General features: G+C 40.6%; 2 protein-coding genes across 3 annotated transcripts in view; one reads left to right on the top strand and one right to left on the bottom strand.

Moving 5' to 3' along the window:
• MRPL30 (mitochondrial ribosomal protein L30) overlaps positions 1–11,829 on the bottom strand; it is a 14,979-nt gene extending 3,150 nt beyond the window's left edge. Inside the window, exons 1-4 of one of the 2 annotated variants that reach the window (XM_010829629.1) lie at positions 11,743–11,829; positions 10,432–10,604; positions 4,770–4,847; positions 3,061–3,141 (exon numbers count right to left, since the gene is read on the bottom strand). In XM_010829629.1, coding sequence (XP_010827931.1) covers positions 3,061–3,141; positions 4,770–4,820 — 132 coding nt within the window. In that variant the 5' untranslated portion in view covers positions 4,821–4,847; positions 10,432–10,604; positions 11,743–11,829. The remainder of the gene's footprint in view (positions 1–3,060; positions 3,142–4,769; positions 4,848–10,431; positions 10,605–11,742) is intronic. The other variant, XM_010829628.1, reaches the window with a different exon arrangement.
• A 78-nt stretch (positions 11,830–11,907) lies between these two features.
• Positions 11,908–26,960, top strand: part of MITD1 (MIT, microtubule interacting and transport, domain containing 1) — a 16,205-nt gene continuing 1,152 nt past the window's right edge. Inside the window, exons 1-5 of the mRNA XM_010829627.1 lie at positions 11,908–12,144; positions 23,185–23,286; positions 25,570–25,706; positions 25,787–25,873; positions 26,791–26,903. Of these exons, the coding sequence (XP_010827929.1) occupies positions 11,994–12,144; positions 23,185–23,286; positions 25,570–25,706; positions 25,787–25,873; positions 26,791–26,903 (590 nt within the window). The 5' untranslated portion in view covers positions 11,908–11,993. The remainder of the gene's footprint in view (positions 12,145–23,184; positions 23,287–25,569; positions 25,707–25,786; positions 25,874–26,790; positions 26,904–26,960) is intronic.

The raw sequence follows: 26,960 nt of genomic DNA, 5'->3' as shown, positions 1-26,960 counted from the left end.
GATGGTGATTGCAGCCATGAAATTCAAAGATGCTTACTCCTTAGAAGAAAAGTTATGACCAACCTAGATAGCATATTCAAAAGCAGAGACATTACTTTGCCAACAAAGGTCCGTCTAGTGAAGGCTATTGTTTCTCCAGTAGTCATGTATGGATGTGAGAGTTGGACTGTGATGAAAGCTGAGCACCGAAGAATTGATGCTTTTGAACTGTGGTGTTGGAGAAGACTCTTAAGAGAGTCCCTTGGACTGCAAGGAGATCTAACCAGTCCATTCTAAAGGAGATCAGTCCTGGGTGTTCATTGGAAGGAATGATGCTAAAGCTGAAACTCCAATACTTTGGCCACCTCATGCGAAGAGTTGTCTCATTGGAAAAGACTCTGATGTTGGGAGAGATTGGGGGCAGGAGGAGAAGGGGATGACTGAGGATGAGATGGCTGGATGGAATCACCAACTCGATGGATGTGAGTTTGCGTGAATTCCAGGAGTTGGTGATGGACAGGGAGACCTGGCGTGCTGTGATTCATGGGGTCGCAAAGAGTCAGACACGACTGAGCAACTTAACTTTACTGATACCATGATGAGTGTGTACATGTGATGTATTCTATAAATATTGATTCTAAGAATATGACCTTAAATTCTAAACGTGAATCAAACAATTCTATACATATGTGTGTGTGTTAGTCCTTCAGTCGTGTCTAACTCTTTGGGACCTCATGGACCATAGCCTATCAGGCTCCTCTGTCCATGGAATTCTCCAGGCAAGAATACTGGAGTTGGCAGGGGGTCTTCCTGACCCAGGGATCAAACCCAGGTCTCCTAATGGCAGGCAGATTCTTTACCACTGAGCCACCAGGGAACCCATATATGTGTGTGTATACATGTACACATACATACACACACCCTTAAATGCAGAAAGGTCTCAAAAACATTAAGTCGAGAGTCATACCTTTGGGGAAACAGACTGAGGAAAGACAAAAAAAGATGTTACTTTAATCACAAAGAATATTATTCAATCATTAATTTCTCCATGGAGGATCAGGTTACATTGCTAAGTGATGAAAGCAGCTAGAGAAGCATGACAGCCAAGATGATGCACATCTTTAAAAATACATAAAAGAGGAGTACATGGAGGGTGTGGGCAGTGGTTGTCTCCAAACAGGTGGGATGAAGGATATTTTTCTAGAGCTTTTGATGAAATGTTGGGTGAGAAGAATGGTGGCAGACACAGGATGGGGTAGGCACACCAAAGAAAAGGAGAGACGACATAAAGAAATGGTGTGAGGAGCATGAAATATTCAGGAAAAGTCAGTGGTTCCATGTGAATAAGGTAGGAAAAAAAACATGAAAAGCAATGCAAGGGGAGTTAAACCAAGCTCAACTATGCTGAGTCTTTAGAAATTTCCAGAAGGCATATAAAGCTATTGGAGGTTTGAAACAATATGACATTTCAAAGATAGACTTGGAAAGAAAACTCTTTCAAAAGAACTGGAGGTGGAGACTGATACAAAAAAAAACTCAAGAAGGACTTAGGGACACGGTTTAAGGGTCTGAATTACAGCAGCTGGAACAGAAAAGGACTGATCTAGGGACTTTGGCCAGCAAAATAGATGGATTTGTGGTGGGTGAGGGAGCAGATGGGGTTGAGACTGACTCAAAGGTTTTCAGTCTGGGAAATCAGACAGAGGATCAACTGACATCACTAATACAGGACAAGCATGTTCTTTTAGTTTGCTTATTTGGAGGGAAAGTAAGACAATGAGCTCAATTTTGGATAACTTGAAATACCTATGGGTTATCCAAGCAGCAAGGTTTAGAAATTATTTGAGAAAACAGGAATAAGTCTGGGAGATAAGCAACAGGCTACAGATGCACACTTCAGGGTCATTTCTATGAGGCTGGAAAGTTTTCACACTCACTACAGCTGGCGATCAAAATCACTGCCTTCCACATTTTAAACAAATGTTAACATCTGTACCTATCCTTTTTTTCCAGAAGTTTACAGTCTAAGAAACACGGAAAGATATGACAATGTAGTTGCAGACCATGACTTGGAAAAAAAGAGAGTTCTGATAAAAGAACATCAAGCATGTTAAGGGTATCAAAATAATCGACGGTAATACTATTTTAGCTTTTAAACAATCAGTAGAGAATGGTGGTTGCCAGAGACTGGGGGAAGAAGGTATGAGGAGTTACTGTCTAATGGGAACAGAGTTGTTCCAATTTTGTAAGATGAAGAGTTCTGGAGAGGGATGCTGGTGATGGTCACAGAATAATCTGAAAGTACTTAATATCACTGAGTGAAAGTGTTAGTCGTTCAGTTGGGTCCAACTCTTTCCGACCTCCTAGACTGTAGCTCACCAGGCTCCTCTGTCCATGGAATTCTCCAAGAAAGAATACTAAAGTGGGTTGCCATTCCCTTCTCTAGGGGATCTTCCACACCCAGGGACTGAACCAGGGTCTCCTGCATTGCAGGTAGATTCTTTACCATGTGAGCCACCAGTGAAGCCCATAATATCACTGAAGTGTACACTTAAAAAAACAGTTAAGATACTAAAGTTTATATCTTATGCATTTTACCATAATACTGAAAATTTGGAGAAAACAAAACAAAAATCTATTGAGGGCTTACCCAGAGTTTTTTGAAACAATGATAGGTACAGACAAGTTTAGCAGAGAAGATCCAAATTAGCAACAGTTGATAGAGAGTGAAAACCAAGAGCCACAGGGACAGTCTGAGCAGGAGGAAGACAGTTTGTTTTCTCAGGACAACGGTGATATGAAAACACAAAATACTAAGGGAAAAAACCATAATATTTTTTGGAATAAACAGGAATAAACAGGTTCTGAGATGATAAAAAATCCACTACTTAAAAGGCCAGTAGCACAACTTTATTTTTAATAATTATTTACCTAAATCACACTATGTTTAAAACTCTACCCTTCTACCTATATTGACAAATAATTTAACGTGAAAGTTTCCAATATTACAAAAACCAGTACCTTTCAAAATACAACATGTTTTTCAAAAATAGTAACAGGAAAACAAAACCTTGTTCTTACTTCATCTGGAATTCTTGACCTCGTAAATTTGTGACGAATCCAGTCTGTACAAACAAGAGGTTCCACACCTTTTGTTGCCGTCTAAAATATGACATAAAACATTTGTTTTTTAGCACTCTATCTAGTGCAGAAACCCAAACCTACTATTTTTAGGTGACGAAAGTCTATTCTTTTTGTTCTTGTGTTAGTCGCTCAGTCTTGTATGACTTTTTGCAGCCCCATGGACTCTAGCTTGCCAGGTTCCTCTGTCCATGGAGTTCTCCAGGCAAGAATATTGGAGTGGGTAGCCATTTCCTTCTCCAGGGATCTTCCCAACCCAGGGATTGAACCTGGGTCTCCTGCATTGCATTGCTTTACTGTCTGAGCCATCAGGGAAGCCCTATTCTTATCTAACCTGTAATTATTAAACATTTATCTCAACCACCTAGCTGAATGAATACATCTTATCTTACCACTAACATTAAATATTAATATAAATGTTTAAACCAGCGATTGGCAATAATTTTCTGTAAAGGAGTAGACAATAAATATTTCCAGTTCTGGGCTACATGGTTCCCAGAGCCAAGTGTCAGCTCTGTCACCGCAGGGCCAAAGCAGCCATCGACAATACGTAAACAAATCGTTGTGGCTGTGTTCTAATAAAACTTTTTCAAAAACAGATGGTGGGCTGAACCTGGCCTGTAGGTTATAGATCATCAATGCGCTCAAGACAACATATGGTAATTTACCCTTCAACAACACAATGTAAAAGAAAGTCAAAATGAGTTTCCAGTTTTCTTTCTAGTCCCAACAGTGCCATCAACTCTGGGTTCCTGTCTCCTGTCCTCTTTCTACAAGCTTCCAGTAGTATTTCTCCTAGGCTGCCAAAGAAAAAGGATTCACTGCCAATACTTCATACTAGGAAATTCCTCTGGGTAGGCAGTAATCATTCCCTCTATGCCTTCCCTGGACAGCAGAGGGCACTGGGAGAATAAGCAGGAAGGAATGGGGGCGGGGGGTGGGGGGAAGTGACGGACACAGGCTCTGATCCACCAGGAAATAATACTGACCACTCAAGATTAATCTGAGGCTAAGGTAAGAATCTCAAGCACCTGACATTATCATCATCTAATTGCAGGCCTACCTAGACTCTGGCCCTCATGAGTAGACTAGGCTACTCCACTGCAATTTCTAAAAGAAAGACCAGGAGGAAATACATGAAAGTACAAACATAAATCATCTCTGGGAAATTGTTTCTCTTCTTTCTGTGTTTCTACATTTTTCTAATTTTCTAAGATTGAAAATGGACTCTCTTTAAAATTGAAGGGAAAAAAATCTAAAAAGATTAAGGTGAACAAAGGGGGGATCAACACTAGTCTTTTTTTACCAGCAAGTTCTCCAGGAAAAGGTCTTTTGTGATTTCAATTCTTTAGGGATAAAACAGCAAATAAACCAAATAAAATCAACTCTCAACATTAAAAAAAAGAAAAAATATATAAAGAAACTTAAAAATTTAACTTGCCTGTATGTATGGGGAGGGAGGAGGGAGGAGGGTTCAGGATGGGGAACACATGTATACCTGTGGCGGATTCATTTTGATATTTGGCAAAACTAATACAATTATGTAAAGTTTAAAAATAAAATTAAAAAAAAGAAAAGAGATTAAAAGTTCTTAAGGAATAGAAAAGCAAGACAACTGAAAAAGATAATTACTGAAAAGAAACACTTACTTGTAGTCTCCCTGGGGGCCTCTGAACTATTGAGCGCAAAATCCCTGCCATGGATGTGGTGGCTGTTCTCCTTAGAGGCTGTGAGAAGAAAAAAACAGATCTGTGGGTCACGTATGCTTTGGAAACGGATAGCTCCCTCATTTCTGTAGTAACAAAAAGCTGAGCAAATTGAAAAGCTGGATGTTTAACAGTACAATCTTGGTTGTTTTAATACAATAAAGACAAGAATTAAGTTATAATAAATGTTTTAGTCAGAGTTCAAGAAAACCATAGGCAGTAATTATACATTAACCATGTACCATTTTCACCAAAAAGTTAAACCCTAAGTTGATCTCAACAACAAAAATGGGCAGTGGAGGTTACTATCATTCAAAAAATCTTCAACAGGGAGGGCAGATAAAGAATGCTTTCCTCTAGTATAACAAAAAAAGAAAGAGCTGGAAAGGACTGAAGAAATCCCAACCCCTAATTGGAACTAATGACCTTCTTACTTTATTTATATGGAAAATGAATCCCAGAGAGGTCAGTCATTTCACCCAAGAGCCTCCAGCTTCAGGGTACAACCGAATCAGGTATTCCTGGTGGTCTTATGCACTTTAATTTCTGACTTAAGAGGATGAAGACGAGATCTCCTTATTGACACTGAGGGCAGGAATACCTGCATTTTTCCGTTTGTCTTCTCACTGTTTTACCTCTGCAGACATCTTCCTGTGCAGATCACTACTTCAAAGTTGCCAAATGCTAATTAAAATATTTGACTTCTGAAATTCGTTATCAGCAAAGTTATGAATGTTGTTCTGTTTCTAATTAACCTTAGCAAATGTACATAATGTCATAATCTGATAGTATTTGACAGTACTTATGTATATAATGTTTCATAAGCATTTTTAATAAGATTTGTACTTTTAAATTTAGTATATAATAAAAAGATGTGTTTGAGTGTCAAAAAAAAAAAAAGAGAGAGTATATGGTCTGGAACCTAATTCTTCTATTACATTTTCATTAAATCCTAATACCTTTCTGTTAAGAACAGTAGGATGCTCTTTTTTGCTTATTTGCATTTTAAACTATTCTTAATGAACATGCACTGCTTTTATAAAGTAAAAGTCACATTTATTTAGACAGAGAACAATTATAGCCTAGTATACTGACTTAAGGGCTTCCCTGGTGGCTCCCTTTGCCAAAGGGCAAAGAATCTACCTGCAATACAGGAGACCTGGGTTCGACCCCTGGGCTGGGAAGATACCCTGGAGAAGGAAATGGCTACCCACTCCAGTATTCTTGCCTGGAGAATTCCATGGACAGAGGAGCCTGGTGAGCTAGAGTCCATGGGGTCACAAAGAGTCAGACATGATTGAGTGACTAACACACACACACACACACACACACACACTGACTTAAACTGAACGTAGAAAGATTAAGTTCATGAACTACATGCATTAATATATTTTGGATACGTGACTTAATTCATATGTTTCAATTCCGCCCCCCCCCCACCGCCTCCAAGAACAGAAAGAAAATAACACCTATCTTGCAAATGAATTATTCTAAAAACATCTAGAACAGTACTTGGCACATCAGAAGCCCTTAATAGATAGTAACTTTTACTATTATAAGATCATTAAGTTATTACAAAGCTATAATAAGAGTACCCTAACCTTATGCCAAAATAAAGTAAGTGCTATATTTCAATGTCTACCAGATTCTGGCTCACTCAAGCTCTGCAGGTTTTTCCTGTGGTGTGGAAAAAGCAATGAAGTTGGGAAATTAATACAAGATGTCCCCCTAAAAGGGCCTGACTTCAGAAAAATTATCAGCAACTGAACCAGTATTTCAAAATTCTGTATCAGTTTTAGAAGAGCTAACTACTATATTCTGAGTGCCCCCAAAGCAAAAATTTTGTTTTATTCATATTCTATACTTGTGGCATCTAGCACACCATCTGATAGACAGCAGGTACCCAGGGTTTGTTGATGCATGTCTGAATTAATTAATGGGTTTCATCCATGGTCCACTCAACCGAGAATTCAGAAGTAAATCAGAATTTCATAACCATCATTCAGATTTTATACTTCAAACATTACAATACAGCACAGCAATTTCTACTTCAAATTATCCAGTTTGCTTGGCTGGCTGTTTAGATCCTTTGTATCAAGGCTTCTTTAGAAGAGATGCTTACTCCTCCAGCCCTCCAATCAAACAATCTAAATTATTTTCCCTACCATACTTCTTCCTCCAAAGTTAAGTATTTTCTTAGGTACTAACAAAGATAGTAGGTACCTAAGCACAAAGTTAGGTACTAATCCAATTTATTTAGCTTGGCTCTTTGTTAAATCTTTCTCTTATTTAGATTCCAAGCAAAGTGTCCTAATTGGCCTTCCTGCGTCTATTCTCGGAGAAGGCAATGGCACCCCACTCCAATACTGTTGCCTGGAAAATCCCATGGACGGAGGAGCCTGGTGGGCTGCAGTCCGTGGGGTCACTAAGGGTCAGACACAACTGAGCGACTTCACTTTCACTTTTCACTTTCATGCATTGGAGAAGGAAATGGCAACCCACTCCAGTGTTCTTGCCTGGAGAATCCCAGGGACAGGTGAGCCTGGTGGGCTGCCGTCTATGGGGTCGCACAGAGTCGGACACGACTGAAGCGACTTAGCAGCAGCAGCAGCAGCAGCGCTTCTATTCTAATTTCCCCAAGGTCTTTTCCCTACAGCAGCAATCATCTCACTAAATCTGAAATCAGGTAATATCAACACCTCTGCTCAAAACCTTCCAAAGAGCCAGTTTCTCATTGTTAGAGTAGGTGGTTACACACAAGCCAGAGAGGAAGGGTAGAATATCTATGTCATCCGATGACACAGGATTAGTGCTGGAACTAATATTTAGCTAAATAAAGATGTGATGGATATAGAAATAATTATAGATACATATACATACATGGGTTGGCCCTCTTAGCTGAGAGGACCTAAAAACAATGGCATCCCAATAGGAATGAGCACACCCAGTGCTAAGATCTTAGTTCCTAATAGCATTCTCTGATAAAAAGAACCAGGACTCCTTGGAGAAAAGGCTGATTACACAGCTGTAGCAAGGCATATATAAAGCATATATAAAGATAAGTCTGGAGCATCTTGTAGTGCTAGAAAGGAACTACTCAAAAAAGTCAAAAATGACGGGGGTATGTCAAAGGGACTAGAAGCCAACTGAAAGAGCTCCCAGCAGCTACAGCTGAAATAATATGAGCAACAAGGTAAGTAATACAGTTTTGGCATATAACCCAAAACATAAACTAACCATGAATCCATACTGATATAAACAGATGAATAATGAGAGAGAGGGGAAAAAAAAACTCTCTTACAGAAGAATTTCAAATAATTTATGTAGATACTCCCCTCTTAAAGAGGTGGAGAAAAGCTATCAACACTTAAGCATGGGGTATGCTTAAAGACTTTCTGCCAGAGTCAGGAAAGAAGTCGGGGTGGGCGGGGAGGAGGGAATAATGTTACACTAGAGAAATCTAACCAACACTACATCTTCAAAGTGATCAAGATTAACATCAGCTGTGATAAATGCCAAGCTGATAGCATGTACGGAATGACAGAACGAGAACAGCACTTCACCTCTATGTCTTCCTTCCAAAAACCCCTTTCATCACTCTAACAGAAAAATATCAGACAGACTCCAGTTGAAGGACATTGTACAAAATACTTGGCCAGTATTTCCTCAAATACCTGACCACCTCAAAACTGTCACGGTCATCAAAACCAAGGTAAGTCTGAGAAACTGTCATAGTCAAGAGGAATACTTGACAACTAAACATAATGTGGTACCTTGGATGGAATTTTGAAAGAGTAAAAGGACATCAGACAAAAACTAAAAAAATCTGAATGAAGTACGACCTTTAGTTAACAAGGTATTCATATTGGCTTATCAATTATAACAAATATACCACACTGATGTAAGATGTTAATAAAGGGAAATTTTGTGTGGGCAGGTGCCGGAGTCCAGCTCCAGCAGCCAGGGATTCAGCCTGAAGCGATGAGCGGTGTCGGCGAGAAACTGAGGCAGCCTCTCATTTTTCTTGGACTGCTTCTTTATTTCAAGCTTATGATTCTCTTTTATACTTTTACAAAAGCAGTAGGTCAGAGGTTTGATATTTTTAGTTCCCATGGACCCAGATTTATTTTTCTCCAGAAATCATTGTTGCCCCTCAAAAGGAGCTCCTTCCTTACTGATTCTCTTATCTACTTTTTCTCATGTGTCTTTGTGAATACACTGTAACTCATGCTAATGTCTGGGCTGCATATCACATTCCTCAGTTTATTTCTTATCTTTCTAAGGTCCTGTTTGCCCCTAGTATCCTAAGCTCACTATTTCTTAGAAAGGGCTTCTACCTAATAATATCTCTAAAGTCCCTAATTTCTATAAGCTATAGTAGAATATGCTAACACTACAGCAATCCTTAAATCTTTAGCTTCTATTTTAATTATTCCTAAGCCCTAAATTCAGCAAACTCTTTTGCCATAAACACTTTTCTCACAAATGGGCTTCAGATAGCAATCCCTCCCATGGCCTCAAGCTGCGGCCTGTGTGCTCACCCTGGAACACTTTTTGTAAAAGTCCTTGAACAAATGTCAGTGATTAACTTTATGAATTACTCTTTGAGCACAGCTGCAGAAGGCTTTATGCCTTCTTATGCTCCTCTCAAAAACAATAAGCACCTTAATATTCTCTTCAGTCAACTCAGCCGAGGAAAGGGAAAAACAAGTCAGAATCACAAAGCCTAACTCCTTCATTCTGGGTCCGTGCCTGCGGAATAAAGGGAGGGGGTTTAGGGCCATGCCTCCATTTTGTCAGTAATGCCTAACGCGGCTCCCGACAGGCAGGGTATATAGGACATATTAATATCTGCATAACTTTTCTGTAAATCTGAAATTACTCCAAAATTAAAGTTTATTTACTACTAGACTGAAAACTTCTAACTTAACACCTCTTCATTTTAGACTGGCAGCCAGTCCTTAACCTTCCACCCTGAGGATTTCATCTCCAATTATTCTCCTGCTCAGTTGCTATACACACCCGCTGCAAGAAAGCCCTGTAAGTTGCCAGGCAGGCATACTCCCCTGACTATTCCCTCTACTGGAATGTCCCTGATATCCACATAGTTAATTCTCTCACATCCTTCAATTTCTGTCTCCAATCTCATCTTCTCAATGAGGTCTACCCTGATTCCATTATTTAACATTTTGACCCAGAGGACAATTGTCAGCACTCCCAATGTCTTTTACTCTACTTGACTTTCTTTCCACAGCCCTTAACATCTTCTAACATAATTTAATTACTTGTTAGGTTTGTCGTTTACCATCTGTTTCCACCCAATAGCATGTGAGTTCCACAAGGACAAAGATTTTAAAATTTTGTTTTGTTTTTGGTTTGCTCTATCTATTCACAGATATATTTCAAGCATCTACCTAAGTAGCACAGCCTTGTAGCAGCCACTCAATTTTCGCTGAATGAAGTTTCACTTCCAGACTTCAGAAGGTGTGATAGTCAAAAGTCATTAACTTTCAATAAAGTAAAAGTTGTTCTTAATAATTAGGCACATAACTCTTGAAGCAATTAAAGACCTTGAAGCAATTATACTGTCTCACTGTACAACTACCTTTCTCTCGGACAGATGAAAAGCCAGGAAAATAAATGCAGGGCTTCCCAGGTGGTGCAGAGGTAAAGAATCCGCCTGCCAATGCAGGAGAGGCAAGCGATGTGGGTGCGATCCCTGGGTCAGGAAGATCCCTTGGAGTAGTAGGAAATGGCAATTCACTCCAGTATTCTTGCCTGGAAAATCCAATGGACAGAGGCTGGTGAGCTACAGTCCATGGGGTCACAAAGAGTTGGACAAGACTGAGCGCACACACACACACACATACTCATGAGGAGTATGATCCCACTTCCATTCCATTAAAAAGAGAGAGCAATGTCTGTGAAACTCTAGAAGCCTATCAGAGAAACGTTAGCATATCTGAGGACAGAAGGGCAGGCTACCAGAGCTATTTTCTCAAACTTCCACCCCTGGTATTGTCTGATAGGTTTGTTGCTGTTCTTTTACAATGACCGTACATGTAACTGTTCTTAAAAAAAGAAAACTAATTCCTTTTCTAAAGAGGCAAGACATCTATTTAATAGTAAATGGGGGTCGGGAAGGAACGCAGAACGTAGAACTTCCCTTTGAACAAACTGACATCTCTGAGGGCAAGAAATGCCTCTTTTTTGAACTCTAATGCCTACTAGGCAGCCCTCCTAAGTGCCTCTTGGGAAAATACAAAACAAAACAACACAGAACCAGTAGCTTTGAGTAGGTGGCGATCAAGACACGGTTGCAAAATCACGACTTTTAGTAAAACGGTAGTTTTTTTTTTTTTTTTGCCTGCGTCCCACAGCAAGCGGGATCTTAAGTTTCTCTACCAGGGGTGGCACCCACGCCTCCTGCAGCCCAAGCGAGGAGTCTTAACCACTGGACCGTCAGGGAAATCCCAAAAGGTAAACTAAGCCAACTCCGGAGGGTTTGCGTTCTAAAATGCAGCAATTTTTAAATTAGACAATTTTGTGTCACCATTAACAATTCGTTAGGCTGACCCCAGCAGAAAGCCAAAGTTACGGATAAAACAGAAGCACAGAAAATGCTAAAACACCCTTTCCCGCCAGACTGCCAGGCCGGGGACGCTCAGCCCTCGAGCTCCAGGAAGCGGGGCTCCTCAGGCCGCATCCCGGGATCCCTCAAACCGGGAGACGTGATCCAGGCGGTAAGCGGCTTTTCGGGAGACCAAGGGCCAACCCTGGCCGCAGGCCCATACAGCTTACTGTGACCCGTAAACCCAGAACTGGATAGACAAAATCAATCCTCTTCTGCACAGGGTTCCCAGATATATGCTCCTAGCAAAAATGCAATACCTTCAGCCACTCACTCCCCACTCACCAGCGGTTGCTAGAAGTCTCTAAGCCTTAAGTTAACCACTGAGAACAGGAGCCGAGGAAGGACCCAGAGTGCCACACTCAAACTCGGCCGTAACAGTGCGTACACACAGCTCAGCACTTTAGTTCCTGCCGACTCTCTCCCACTCCGGCACCATAAAAAGTGAGCGCAGAGGCGTCACGTGACCGCGAGCAGGCGCGCCGCAGACCCACCCACCAAGAAACTGGAAGAAGCTGACAGTAGTTTCGGAGATTATGTCGAGGTCCAGCCTGGCGCAGGACCCTGGGAGCACAGCTGCATTGACTGTGTTAAAGCGGGCGTTAGATCTGGAGTCCGAGTCCCGGGGCCCGCAGGCTCTGGTGTGTTACCAGGAGGGGATCGATCTGCTCCTGCAGGTTCTGAAAGGTGAGCAGTGAGCCGGGGAGCCGAGACTGGAGGAAATGGAGTTGCAATCCGTCTTGCCTGAGTGGGAGTGAAAGAGTTAAAACGATTCCTTTCGCCGCGAGACAGCAGTGAAATACAGAAGATGGGGTATTCTACAGGACAGGTGGACTGGTTTCTTTTATATCTTTATTAGATTGATGTCGTCAGTGAAAGAGAGGTTACTGTTCTAGAATTTTAAGAGGTAACTAGACGTAATAGTTAGAGAAGAAGAGAAGAGAAGAAGGAGAAGGCAATGGCACCCCACTCCAGTACTGTTGCCTGGAAAATCCCATGGACAGAGGAGCCTGATGGGCTGCAGTCCATGGGGTCGCGAAGAGTCGGATACGACTGAGCGACTTCACTTTCACTTTTCACTTTCATGCACTGGAGAAGGAAATGGCAACCCACTCTAGTGTTCTTGCCTGGAGAATCCCAGGGACCGGGAAGCCTGATGGGCTGTCGTTTATGGGGTCGCACAGAGTCGGACACGACTGAAGCGACTTAGCAGCAGCAGATGTAATAGTTGCCTTGAAGCGACTTGGGTTTGAAGGAACTGTATAAACATTTGGGGATCAATTTAGGAAGATTGTATATGGAACAAGTAGCAATAAAATTATTAACTTTGTTAGGTAGTATGGTATTTTTCAAACTCTTCTTAATTTTAGGGGTGAAGACTAACATGTTTGGAAAGGAATTATGATGTCTGAATTTGAACGTTGAAGCAAATATGACAAAATGCTATCAGTTTTTAAATCTAGGTGATAGATAATAAGATCATTACACCCTTTTCCTTATTTTTCTCATTAAACATTTTCATTATAAGTTTAAAAAACTAATAAGGGCCTACTGTATAGCACGGGGAACTCTACTCAGTACTCTCTAATGACTTGCATGGGAGAAGAATTTTAAAAACAGTGGATATATGTGTGTGTGTAACTGATTCACTTTGCCGTACCCATGAAACCACCACGACAGTCTAAATCAGCTATGAAAGTATTAGTTGCTCAGTCATGTGGGATTTTTTGTGACCCCATGGACTGTGGCCTGCCAGGCTCCTCTGTCCATGGGGTTTTTCAGGCAAGAATACTAGAGTGGGTCTTCCTGACCCAGGGTTTGAGCCAGTGTCTCCTACATCTCCTGCATTGGCAGGTGGGTTCTTTATCACACTATACTCCAATTTAAGTTTTTTCATTAGAAATGGATATACTGAAATTTCGTGTAAGAAATGTATAGGATTGTGAGAGTTAAGACTTTCTGTTACATGGTCATTAGTGTTGTTGTTGTTCAGTCGTTCAGTCATCCAGTCGTGTCCAACTCTTTGTGACCCCATGGACTGCAGCATGCCAGGCCTCCCTGTCCCTCACTATCTCCCAAAGTTTGCTGAAGTTCATGTCCATTCCATCAGTTGATGCCATCCAGGCATCTCATCCTCTGATGCCCTCTTCTCCTTCTGCCCTCAATCTATCCCAGCATCAGGGACTTTTCCAATGAGTTGGCTGTCCGCGTCAGATGACCAATTCAGTGTTGTGAAGTAGCTCAGTCGTGTCTGACTCTTTGCGACCCCATGGACTGTAGCCTACCAGGCTCTTCCCTCGATGGGATTCTCCAGGCAAGAGTACTGGAGTGGGTTGCCATTTCCTTCTCCAGGGGCTCTTCCCAACCCAGGGATCAAACCCGGGTCTCCCGCATTGCAGGCACACGCTTTAATCTCTGAGCCACCAGGGAAGCCCCTAGAAGTACCCAAATAACCTTAACATCGAGCACAATCCCTTGCAGCTAATAAACATGTAATTATATATTAATTGACTTAAAATGAGCCCCTGCTCCCCATCCTCTTGTGTTTCCTGTCTGGCCCAAGATCTCCCCTCTATACCTTTCTGCCTGCATATTTCTGATATGTTTCGGAAGCTTTGAGACAGCAGAGGCTGGTCTTCAGTGTACAGTGCTTTTCTTAGAACTCTAAAACCCTACCTTGGGCAGGGACCATTTGATGACGGTGATAATAAGAGTAGCTATCATTTATAAGTCTTGAGTGGTAGGCAGTATTCAGAGCACATTAGAAGCATGATCCCAATTCGTCCTTACGGTTGCCCTATGAAGTATGAGGTGATGTTGCCCTCATTTTAACAGCATAAAAAGCAAAGTTCACGTTCCAGTTCAGCCACCATTGGTAGAGTCACAACTGGACCCCAAGGCTTTAGCAGCTCTGCTCTGCTGACTCTCAGAAAGGGACATGGCATACAGTGGTGGGCCCTGAAGCAGCAGAATCCCAGGAGTTCTGCTCCTGTGTGCTCCACTGATCCTGTGGTGGTTCAAGAGACAGTGACATGATCTTGAAGGTTAAGATATAAACGCAAATAACTGTACTGCAGGGAATAAGTGCCAAGAGCCATGGAAACAAATGCAATGAGGATTTAAACAGCCAGTGGTCATTTGGGGATGGAAAGGTGGGGCTTGCTTTCGATAGGGGTTTTGGAAGGTTAAGTAGAATTTCAGAAACTCAGCTAAAAGTGTTCCAGTTCTGTCTGTGCTGTTTTACTAAATAAATGGTTCAGTTCACTTTAGCATATACCTATAGAGGAAGAGGAGAAGTTTAAAGGTAGACTGATGGTTGGAGCATGCTGTGGATGGCCTTGACCGCCAGGAGATTTTAACTCATTCCATTGACAAGGAGAAACTAAAGTTTCTGCAAAGGAGTGACAAAATTAAAGTTGCATTTCAGGGCCTGCCTCTCTTAGGCACATGTTTTTCTCCCAAATATTTGCATGACCTATTCTCTCTCCTCTTTCAGGTATTTATACAAATATCACCTTATTTGTGAGGCCATTCCCTGACCCCCAATGTGAAACTATAACCCCCATTCCAGGACTCTTTTATCCTTCTTCCTTGCTTTATTTAATAGCACTTTATCACAGTCTAACATATGTGTTTTACCAATTTACCTCTGTTGTTGTCTTTCCGCCCATTTGAATGATAGTGGGGAATTGTGTTTTGTTTTATTAACTGCTGTGTCTCCAGTGCTTAGAATAATGCCTGGCATGTGGTAAGTTCTCAGTAAATATTTCTTGAATAAATGAGTGAACAGGGCAAGAGAGTAGGAGAGACATGAACCTGAAGAGACTGAAGTCAAGCAGATCAATTAATGAGCTCCTGCAGGAGTCAAGATGAGAGGAGATGAGGGCCTGAATGAACCATGACCTGAATGACACCACTTACTAGGAAAGAGAGAGGACAGAGTGGACATCGAATTACTGGCATTGGCTCATTGATTAGATGTGGGAGTGAGTTTCCAATGGGACTTGGAGATGGCTATATGATGAAACCTGGAAGACAAAGTCATGTTTGAAGAATGGGTCAAACTGTGATTGAGGATAATGATTAAGAAAGAGGACAGGGGAAATAGCCTATGTTTATAGGCAGTAGCAAAGTAACAGTAGAGTTAAGAAAACAGGTGTTAGATAAAATCTAGTTCTAGAGAAAGCCAAGAGGGCAGTGTATAAAGAAATTAAGTAGATGATAATGATACTGACATTTACTATTTTCTGCATGCCAGTATCATAATTTGTTGTTGTTCAGATGCTAAGTCATGTCAACTCTTTGCAATTAGTTTTTCATAATTAGTCCTCTCCACAATTTTCTAGGGTGCTGTTACTCTTTCCGTGTTAGACAAGAAGATAAAAAGAGGTTGAATAACTGGCCAAGGTCACACAGCTAAAAGTGGCAAAGCAGGTTTTGTTTTTTAATTCTTTTTTGACTGTGCTGGGTCTTCGTTGCAGCATGGGTTCTCTAGTTGAGGCAGATGGGCTTAGTTGCCCCATGGCATGTGGGATCTTAGTTCCCTGACCAGGGATTGAATCCAAGTACCCTGCATTGGAAGGCGTATTCTTAACCTCTGGACCACCAAGGAAGTCCCCAAACATTATATTTTAGTTGGTTAATTTTGTTTTCTCACAACAGTATGGGTTAAGAATTCTGAAACTGCTTGATGTCTATAATTGAACTTGAAAGTGAAAGTATTAGTTGCTCAATTATGTCCGACTCTTTGCAACCCCATGAACTGTGGCCTACCAGGCTCCTCTGTCCATGGGATTCTCCAGGCAAGAATAACTGGAGTGCGTAGCCATTTCCTTCCCCAGGGGATCTTCCCTACCTAGGGATCTAACCAGGAACAAGCTAGTAAATATATTGTGGATAATGAAAGAAGTTACAGGTAAGGAAAGGAGGAAGGCTAGAATGAACCCTGTGGGATCAAAGTTAACATGAATTTGTGGGTTTTGATGCAGATGGACAGATACAGCAATAGAGATGTATGTATTAGTAAACCTCCATAGACTTTCTGCCTGTCTTGACAGAAAGGGTCTAGACTTTCCCCAAGCCACAGTGAACACACTTAGCACTCAGAATATGATCTCTTGATACCATTCTCCAATAAACAAACCAAAGTCTCTGGGAGAAATGGTTGATTTTGAGGCTGGAGCAAGAAAACTACGTTTTGCACCAAAATGTAAGGAAGTAGTCAAAAAATAATGGGGTACGTCAAAAGAACACAGGAGCCAGCACAAGGAGCTCTCAAAGCCAATGCTGATAATATTTAACCAGGAAAATGATGATAGTTTCCCAAAAGCCCAGGACCAGATGGCTTCACAAGAGAATTCTGTCAAACATTTAGAGAAGAACTAATGCCTGTCCTTCTAAAACTCTTCCAAAAAATGCTTGCAGAGGAAGGAATGCTTCCAAACTCATTTTACGAGGCCACCATCATCCTGATACCAAAACCAGACAAAGACAACACAAAAAAAGAAAACTACAGGCCAATATCACTGATGAACATAGATGCAAAAATCCTCAACAAAATTTTAGCAAACACAATTCAGCAACACATCAAATAGTCCATACACCATCATCAAGTTGGGTTTATTCCAAGAATGCAAGGATTTTTCAATATATGCAAATCAGTCAATGTGGTATATCATATTAACAAATTGAAAGATAAAAAGCATATAATAATCTCAATGGGTGCAGAAAAAGCCTTTGACAAAATTCAGCACCCATTTATGATTAAAACTTTTCAAAAAATGGGCATGGAAGGAGCCTACCTCAACATAGTAAAGGCCATATATGATAAACCTATAGTAAACATTATTCTCAATGGTAAAAAACTGAAAGCATTCCCCCTAAGATCAGGGACAAGACAAGGGTGTCCACTTTCACCACTGTTATTCAACATAGTTACATTAATCAGAGAAGAAAAAGAAATAAAAGGAATCCAGATTGGAAAAGAAGAAGTAAAGCTCTCATTATTTGCAGATGATGTGACACTAAAGATAGTTCAGAAAATTATTAGAGCTAATCAGTGAATTTAGCAAAGATGCAGGATACAAAATCAATACACCGAAATCACTTGCATTTCTATATACTAATATATACCAACAATGAAAAATCAGAAAGAGAAATTAAGCAACAATCCCATTCACCATTGCAACAAAAAGAATTAAATAGGAATAAACTTATCTAAGGAGACAAAAGAACTGTACACAGAAAATTATAAAACACTAAGGAAAGAAATCAAAGACTACATAAACAGATGGAGAAATATTCCATGTTCCTGGGTAGGAAGAATCAAGATTGTGAAAATGACTATACTACCAAATGCAATCTACAGATTCAATGCAATCCCTATCAAATTACCAATGGCATTTTTCACAGAACTAGAACAAAAAAATTTCACAATTCATATGGATACACAAAAGACCCCAAATAGCCAAAGCTGTCTTGAGAAAGAAGAATGGAGCTGGAAGAATCAACCTTCCTGACTTCAGATTATACTACAAAGCTACAGTCATCAAGACAGTATGGTACTGGCACAAAAACAGAAATACAGACAAATGGAGCAAGATCAAAAGCCCAGAAATAAACTCATGCACTTGTGGGTACCTTATTTTTGACAAAGGAGGCAAGAATATACAATGGGGCAAAGACAGGCTCTTCAACAAATGGTGCTGGGAAAACTGGACAGCTACAGGTAAAAGAATGAAATTAGAACACTTCCTAACACCATACACAAAGATAAATTCAAAATGGATTAAAGACCTAAATGTAAGACCAGAAACTATAAAACTCTTAGAGGAAAACATAGGCAGAACACTTGATGACATAAATCAAAGCAAGATCCTCTATGACCCACCTCCTAGAGTAACAGAAATAAACACAAAAGTAAACAAGTAGGAGCTGATTAAACTTAAAAGCTTTTGCACAGCAAAGGAAACTAAGCAAGGTGAAAAGACAACCCTCAGAATGGGAGAAAATAATAGCAAATGAAACAACTGACAAAGGATTAATTTCCGAAAAAGCAGCTCATACAACCCAATGCCAGAAAAACAACCCAATCAAAAAGAGGGAAAAAGACCTAAACAGACATTTCTCCAAAGAAGACATAAAGATGGCTAACGAACGCACATGAAAAGATGCTCAACACCACTCATTGTTAGGGAAATGCAAATCAAAACTACAATGAGATATCACCTCACACCAGTCAGAATGGCCATCATCAAAAAGTCTACAAACAATAAATGCTGGAGAGGGTGTGGAGAAAAAGGAACGCTCTTGCACTGTTGGTGGGAATGTAAATTGATACAGCCACTATGGAAGACAGTATGGAGATTCCTTTAAAAACTAGGAATAAAACCACTATATGATCCAGCAATCTCACTAGAAGGCATATACCCTGAGGAAACCAAAATTGAAAAAGACACATGTACCCTAATGTTCATTGCAGCACTATTTTAAATAGCTAGAACATGGAAGCAACCTAGATGTCCATCGACAGATGATTGGATAAAGAAGCTGTGGTAGATATACACAATGGAATATTACTACATTTTTATATTCACCATAAAAAGGAACACATTTGAGTAAGTTCTGATGAGGTGGATGAACCTAGAACCTATTATACACAGTGAAGTGAGTCAGAAAGAGAAAGATAAATATCATATTCTATGGCATATATACGGAATCTAGAAAAATGGCACTGAAGAATTTATTCACAGGGCAGCAGTGGAGAAACAGACAGAGAATAGACTTATGGACATGGGGAGGGGAGGAGAGGGTGAGATGCATGGAAAGAGTAACATGGAAACTTACATTACCATGTATAAAATAGATAGCCAACAGAAATTTGCTGTATGGCTCAGGAAACTCAGACGGGGGCTCTGTATCAATCTAGAGGGGAGGGATGGGGTGGGAGGTGGGAGGGAGGTTCAAAAGGGAGGGGACATATGTATACCTATGGCTGATTCATATTTAGGTTTGACAGAAAACAACAAAATTCTGTAAAGCAATTATCCTTCAATAAAAAAATAAATTAAAAAAAGGAAAATGATGATAGTTTTCAATTACAACCCATAAAGTAAAATCTCCATGAGTCCATATTGATATAAATTATTAGTAGAATAAATAAGTAGATGGGTGAGAAGGGACAGCTTTTTCTTACAGTGGAATTCCAGTTAATACATTAAGTAGAAATGATGGAAGTAGAAAATCACCATTTGGCAAATACTGCAGTAGTAATTGCTACAGGGAAAGGCCATCAATGGGACTTCCTTGGCAGTCCAATGGTTAAGACTTTGCCTTCCAGTGCAGGGGGCTCAAGTTCAGTCCCTGGTTGGGCAGCTAAGATCCCACATGCTGCATGCCATGGCCAAAAAAAAAAAAAAAAGACCATCAGTGGGTCCTAAAATTAGTGGATGAAGAGTGAAGAGAGATAGGATATTTACCCACAAGATAGCTTTTTCATACAAAATAGAAAATAGTGACTTTCTAGTGGAGAAATCTGTAAACTCCACCATAACCAAGTCATCAAAGTTGACATCTCCAGTAATAAGACATATTGACCTCATGTACCCACTGAGGGCACAACACTTCTGTGATTTTCTTGCTAAAAATATGTATAACCTCAATCTTACCCTTAGAAAACAGTGGCAGCCCAAAATGAGACACATTCTGCAAAATAACTGTTTACTCTTCCTAAATGTCAAGGTCATAAAAGGCAGAAACATACTAAAGGAACTATTACAGACTGGAGAAGACTAAAGAGGCATAACCCCTAAATGCTATGTGGGATCCTAGACCAGAAAACTTTCTTTAGTGGGATATTTGTTGTTATTCAGTCACCCAGTTGTGTCCAACTCTTCAAGCCCATTGACTGCAGCATGCCAGGCCTCCCTGTTCCTCACCATCTCCCAAAATTTGCCCAAGTTAATGTCCATTGCATCAGTGATGCCATCCATCCATCTCATCCTCTTGACACCCTCTTCTCCTGCCCTCAATCTTTCCTAGCATCAGGGACTTTTCCAATGAATTGGCTGTTTGCATCAGATGACCAAGTAGAGCTTCAGCATCAGTCCTTCCAATGAATATTCAGGGTTGGTTTCCCTTAAGATTGGCTAATTTTATTTCCTTGCTGTCCAGGGGACTTTCAGGAGTCTTCTCCAGCACCACAGTTCAAAGGCATCAGTTCTTTGGCATTCTGCTTTCTTTACGGTCTAGCTCTCACATCCATACATGACCACTGGGGAGATCATAGCCTTGACTATACGGACCTTTGTCAGCAAAGTAATGTCTCTGCTTTTCAGCACACTGTATAGGTTTGTCATAGCTTTCCTGTCAAGAAACAATCGTCTTCTGACCTCATGACTGTAGTCACCATGTGCAGTGATTTTAGAGCTCAAGAAGAGGAAATCTGTCACTACTTCCACCTTTTCCCCTTCCATTTGTCATGAAGTAATGGGGCTGGATGCCATGATCTTAGTTCTTTTAGAAGTTACTCTCCTCCCTCACCCTCATTAAGAGGCTCTCTAGTTCCTCTTCACTTTCTGCCATTAGAGTGGTATCATCCACATATCTAAGGTTGTGGATGTTTTTCCCACCTATCTTGATTCCAGCTTGTAGCTCATCCAACCCAGCATTTCTCATGATGTGCTCAGCAGCGTATAGGTTAAACAAAGAGGGTGACAGCAGACAGCCCTGTCATACTCCTTTCTCAATCTTGAACCGATCAGTTGTTCCATACAGGCTTCTAACTGTTGCTTCTTGACCTGCACACAGGTTTCTCAGGAGACAGGTAAGATGGTCTGGTATTCCCATCTCTTTAAGAGCTTTCCATAGTTTGTTATCATCCACACTAGGTGGATGATAAAGTCAAAGGCTTTAGCATAGTTGATGAAACAGAGGTAGATGTTTTTCTGGAATTCCATTGCTTTCTCTAAGATCCAGCAAATGTTGGCAATTTGATCTCTGGTTCCTCTTCCTTTTCTAGACCCAGCTTGTTCATCTGGAACTTCTTGGTTCACATAATGCTGAAGTTTAATATGCAAGATTTTAAGAATGACCTTACTAGCATGGGAGATGGGTGCAATTATCCAACTGTTACCCGACTGTTAGCTCATTCTTTAGTACTGCCCTTCTTGGGAATTGGGATGAGGATTGACCTTTTCCAGTCCTGTGGCCACTGGTGAGTCTTCCAGATTTGCTGACATACTGACAGCAACACCTTGAGGGCATCATCCTTTGGGGTTTTGTTTGAATAGTTCTACTGTAATTCCAGGTGGTGCTAGTGGTAAAGAAGCCACCTGCCAGTGCAGGAGATGTAAGAGATGTAGGTTCGATCCCTGGGTCGGGAAGATCTCCTGGAGAGGGGTATGGCAACCCACTCCAGTATTCCTGCCTGGAGAATCCCATGTACAGAGGAGCCTGGCAGGCTACAGTTATGGAGTCTCACAACTGAAGTGAGTGAGCACTGGAATTCCATCACATCCACTAGCTTTATTAACAGCAGTGAGTCCTAAAGCCCACTTGACTTCAAACTCCAGAATGTGTGGCTCTGGGTGACTGACCACATCATCAGAGTAATCTGGTTCATTAAGACCTTTTTTGTACAGTTCTCCTGTGTATTCTTTCCATCTCTTCTTGATCTCTTCAGCGTCTACTAGGTCTTTATTGTTTCTGTACTTTATTGTGCCCACCTTTGGGTGAAATGTTCCCTTGATATTTCCAATTTTACATCCAACTCGACGCAGAGTTCCAGAGAATAGCACAGAGAGACAAGAAGGCCTTCTTCAATGAACAGTACATAAAACTAGAAGAAAACAACAAAAGGAAAGACTAGAGATCTCAGGAAAGTTGGAAATATCAAGGGAATATTGCACCCAAAGATGGGCAGGCACAACAAAGGACAGTAAAGTGGACAATTAATGAAATACCAGTAAGGTGTGTAGATGAGCTACTAGTGTTGTATGAATGTTCATGTGCTTGCTCTGATAATTGTACTGTAGTTGTGTAATATGTTAATATAGGGGAATCCAGATGAAGGGAGTCTCTGCCATGTTCCTAGCTTTTCCATAAATATACAATTAATTCAAAATAAAATATTTTTAAAAACAGAGTTTAAAAATGAAATTAAAGTGAAAAGTGAAAGCAGTATTAAAAGGGAGGGAGGAAGGAAGGGACCAGAAGTAATTTGTTAACTGGTTGGAGGTGGGGCTTGGGATAAGCTTTTATTGATAATGTATACTCAAAAATACCTTTGATTTTTGGGATGGCTGGGAAAATGAGTCAACGTAAGCTGTAAAGGGGAAGTCTAGAATAGAGACTGGTTTTGTGGAAGAAAGATGTTGTTTGCTATCTTTTGATTATGCTAAGATTTCAAACTTATGGGTAATTGGAACAAAATAGTGCTCATAGTCAGTGACATGTAATAAGCCACCTTTGTTTCCACACTGGATTGAGTGTCCCCAGCTATCAGTCACAGTGTCAGAGTCCCCACTTCTAAATAAAGGGCTTCCAATGCTCAGTGAAAAGGTGGAGGTCGTACAGGATCAAGCTAAACTGGGACCTATTATTTGTGTATTTTAGGACCATGGCAAACCATGCCAAAGGACAGGAAATCCATGGAAAACTTAGGAAACACTGCCTATACCAAAGAGAAAGCCTGTTTGGAATCTTGAGAGTCTATTTTTTAATTTGTAGGCACCAAAGATGAAACAAAGAAGCGTAATCTCAGAAAAATAATTTCTGACCACATGGATAGAGCAGAACACTTAAAGAAACGCTTGGACCAAGAAAAAGAAGGTAAGGAGGCTGTTTTGGAGAGTGTGTGCCTGAGCCCTTGTGACAAAGCCTGTCTCACCCAGTGTTCCTGGCTGTGCCCTTTGGAGCTCAGTGTGGTCTGGACCGTTTACCCTTGGGAGCTTACAGGTCTCTTCTGCATTTCCAGTTCTTAACTTTTTTTTTAATATTTATTTATTTGGCTACATTGGCTCTTAGTTGCATCACTAAAAAAAGGACAGGGTCTTTTTTTTTTTTTTTTTGGTTGCAGTGTATGGGATCTAGTTCCCTAACCAGGGGTCAAACCCAGAGCCCTGCACTGGGATCTCAGAGTCTTAGCCACTAGACCACAAGGGAGCCCCTTTGCCCTGTTTTGTTTTGTTTTCTGCTCAGGGGAAGGTGGCAGTCAGATTCTCCTCCTGAGAATTTGAGGACAGCTCTACATACTGCAGAACTTTGCATGCCATTTTAAGGAATTCATGATCCCCATGAAGCAGAGCAATACTGAACGTAAAGCCTATATTTTATTTGTATCTCCATTTATAAAATGACCAAAATATTAAAGTAGCTCAAGAAATGCCCAGGGCTGCTTTGCGATTTTTGTCTTGAATCAGAACGTTTGAGGAGTTAGGTATTCTTAATGATGAAAGATGCAGAAGGTATGGTTCCCTATTTATAATTGGTTCTCTGGGGGCTCCCCAGGTGGCGCAGTGGTAAAGAATCAGCCTACCAATACAGGAGACACGGGTTTGATCGCTGGGTGGGGAAGATCCCCTGGAGGAGGATATGACAACCCACTCCAGTATTCTTGCCTGGGAAATCCCATGGACAGAGGAGCCTGGTGGGCTGTAGTCCATGGGGTCATAGAGTCAGACATGACTGAGACTCACAGTGATGAGAGATGCAGGAGGTATGGTTAGTTCACTACTTTTTGAGCATCCAGTTTACAGACATACAGACACAAATGGCCGTTGCCACCTGACATTCACAGCTGCTGCATCCTACAGTCAAAGGAACTGCTGTCCTCAAAAAAAAAAAAAAACAATGTCCCCCAGCCCTCAGCTCCTGTTTACTCCTGCCCTCTGCATGCCTCTTCCTGGTATTCTGTACTATCCCAAACCCTGGCTACCCAGATTAACCTGGCTAGCTGGCTACTTTGTTGAGGAGTAATAAAATTGTTTACTTCATCCCAAATTGAAACCTGCAATGCAGTTTCCCTCTGAAATCTGAAGGAAATAGAGTACCATCAACTTTGTGGCTTAAATACACTGGCTAAAACTAACCTGTGTGACTAGCTTGGCTTCAAAACTGATGCACAGTTTGTAACATTTTATGTTTTGAAATATTAGGAAGAGAATCCAAACCACTGATTTTCAAACAAAGTTTAAAAGTGCAACCCACATATAAATCAGGAACTACCATTAAGGATCATATTTTTAAAAAAACCTTAAAGGTCTTTGATAACTTATTCAATAATTATTCATTTTGAATGAACAAAAACAATAGAACTCCCCTGCTGACCCTATGGCATTCTAGTCTTTGGCTTGGATTATTAAGAGGTACTATAAGTTTTTGCTTAACACACTCTCTACAAGTTCTAAGACTCCTAGATTCCATATTATATTGCATTTATTTATTTAATGTGTGCTTAGTAACTCACTCATCTCTGACTCTTTGTGACCCTTTGGACTGTAGCCCACCAGGCTCCTCCGTCCATGAGACTTTTCAGGCAAGAATACTGAAGTGAGTTGAATACTGGAGTTCTCTAGGGAATCTTCCCAACACAAGGATCAAACCTGCGTCTCCTGCGTTGCAGGTGGATTCTTTACTGCTGAGCCACTGGGGAAACCATATATGTAATACCTCAGCTATTAAATTGCAAGACATAAAAAGACTTAAATCTGAAGAGAACGGCCAGTTGCCCACTCAATCATAGCTTATGATTCTACTCATGGTGACAAAAATATTAGATATCTTTATATACAGTATGGTTCTCTCTTGAATAAACTGTCTGGTTCCATAGGATTTAGCTCAAGAACCTATTCCAAGAAATCTCTGGACTTTCCCACTTGCCTGGCCTCCATGAAGGCGAAACTCATTGGATGGTTTGCCTTATAACCTCTGTGTGTGTGTAGCATCTTGCAATGTGTCTGGTATAGATTGAGCATTCGAAAATGCTCGCTGAGTGCATGAGTTTAAAAACATTAACTTGTATGTGCTCCTGATTTTTCACTGTTTATAAATATAGTATGTATAAAAAGAAAACAAGTAGTCACTGGTTTTATTACAGAAACTTCTGTTTTGTAGCTGGAAAATATCACAAGCAAATTAAGATAGAAGAGAATGCAACAGGTTTCAGCTATGAGACCCTTTTTCAAGAATACCTGAGTGAAACAGTTACAGAGGTTTGGATAGAAGATCCTTATATTAGACACACACATCAGGTAGGTGAAATGTACTCACACAGGATGAAATAGTCATTATTTAACATGTACGAGTAATAACCCATCCTAATGTCTTTCAGCTGTATAACTTCCTTCGATTTTGTGAGATGCTGGTTAAGAGGCCATGTAAAGTAAAAACTATTCATCTTCTCACCTCTCTGGATGAAGTAGGTACCTGAAAGCATTTTCTCTTTCTTAACATCATGAACTTCACTCAGTTGTAGGATGTAGTTCAAGGCAAACTTGGATGTAATGCTTCAGCCAGAGCTGTTTCATTGGAAGTGAACTTGCTATCTTCATGCTCAGTCGCTCAGTTGTGTCTGACTCTTTGCGGCCCCACTGACTGTAGCCCACCAGGGTCCTCTGTCCATGGGATGCTCCAGGCAAGAATACTGAGAGTGGGTTGCCATTTCCTCCTCCAGGAGGTCTTCCCAACCCAGGGATCAACCCCGCGTCTCTAGCGTCTCCTGCATTGGCAGGTGGACTCTTTATTCCTGAGCCATCTGGGATTAGGCATAAAACACATTGGAGAAAACGCTGTTGATTTTAGTATGTTGTACCTTGCATTTGGCCACTTAGCTAAACTCTCTATTCAAATAGTTTGTGAGTTTAGTTTCTTGGATGTTCTATGAGTTAATCACTCTGTCTTCAGTATTGATAGTTTCTATCATCTCTATCTTGATTTTGATTTAAATAGGGATAATTCTAAACAATTCATATTTCCAGGGTTAATTTGAGAAGAAAGCCTCATCTGAATAAACAGCACTGTTAAAATACATCTTAGGAGATGGCACCAAGTTGTGTTATGTTCACATTAGGAAAAAAAATGATTATTTTGATAAAAACAATTGCTCTTAAACTACTTCATCTTCTTTGGTTGCTTCTTTGCAGTAATGGACAGTGAAACTAGTGTAGAATATTTACATTTTAAGATATACATTGCATGGGCTTCCTAGGTGGCTCAGAGGTAAAGAATCTACCTGTCAGTGACACAACTGTGCAACTGAACACACACACTGCATCGCTTAGGAGTAATTTAAAATATTAATAACTGAGTAAAAAAAAATTTTTTTCCTATTGACAGGGCACTGGGAAAGATCAGCATAGTGGCCTAGAAGAAATAAAACAGTCGCTCAGGAATCACGGAGTGAGTTTGGAATTAGAATATTCTTCTTCAATACATGACCGAGAAATTAGGTTAGTATATAGTAATACTTTAATTTTTATGCAGTTGAAAAATACTTATTTTTATTT

This window comes from Bison bison, unplaced genomic scaffold (genome assembly GCF_000754665.1).
Source record: "Bison bison bison isolate TAMUID 2011002044 unplaced genomic scaffold, Bison_UMD1.0 scf7180017864508, whole genome shotgun sequence".
In the NCBI taxonomy this organism is placed as follows: Eukaryota; Metazoa; Chordata; class Mammalia; order Artiodactyla; family Bovidae; genus Bison; species Bison bison.
The sequence above is the reverse complement of the archived record's forward strand: the minus strand, read 5'-3'. Positions and strand labels throughout refer to the sequence as shown.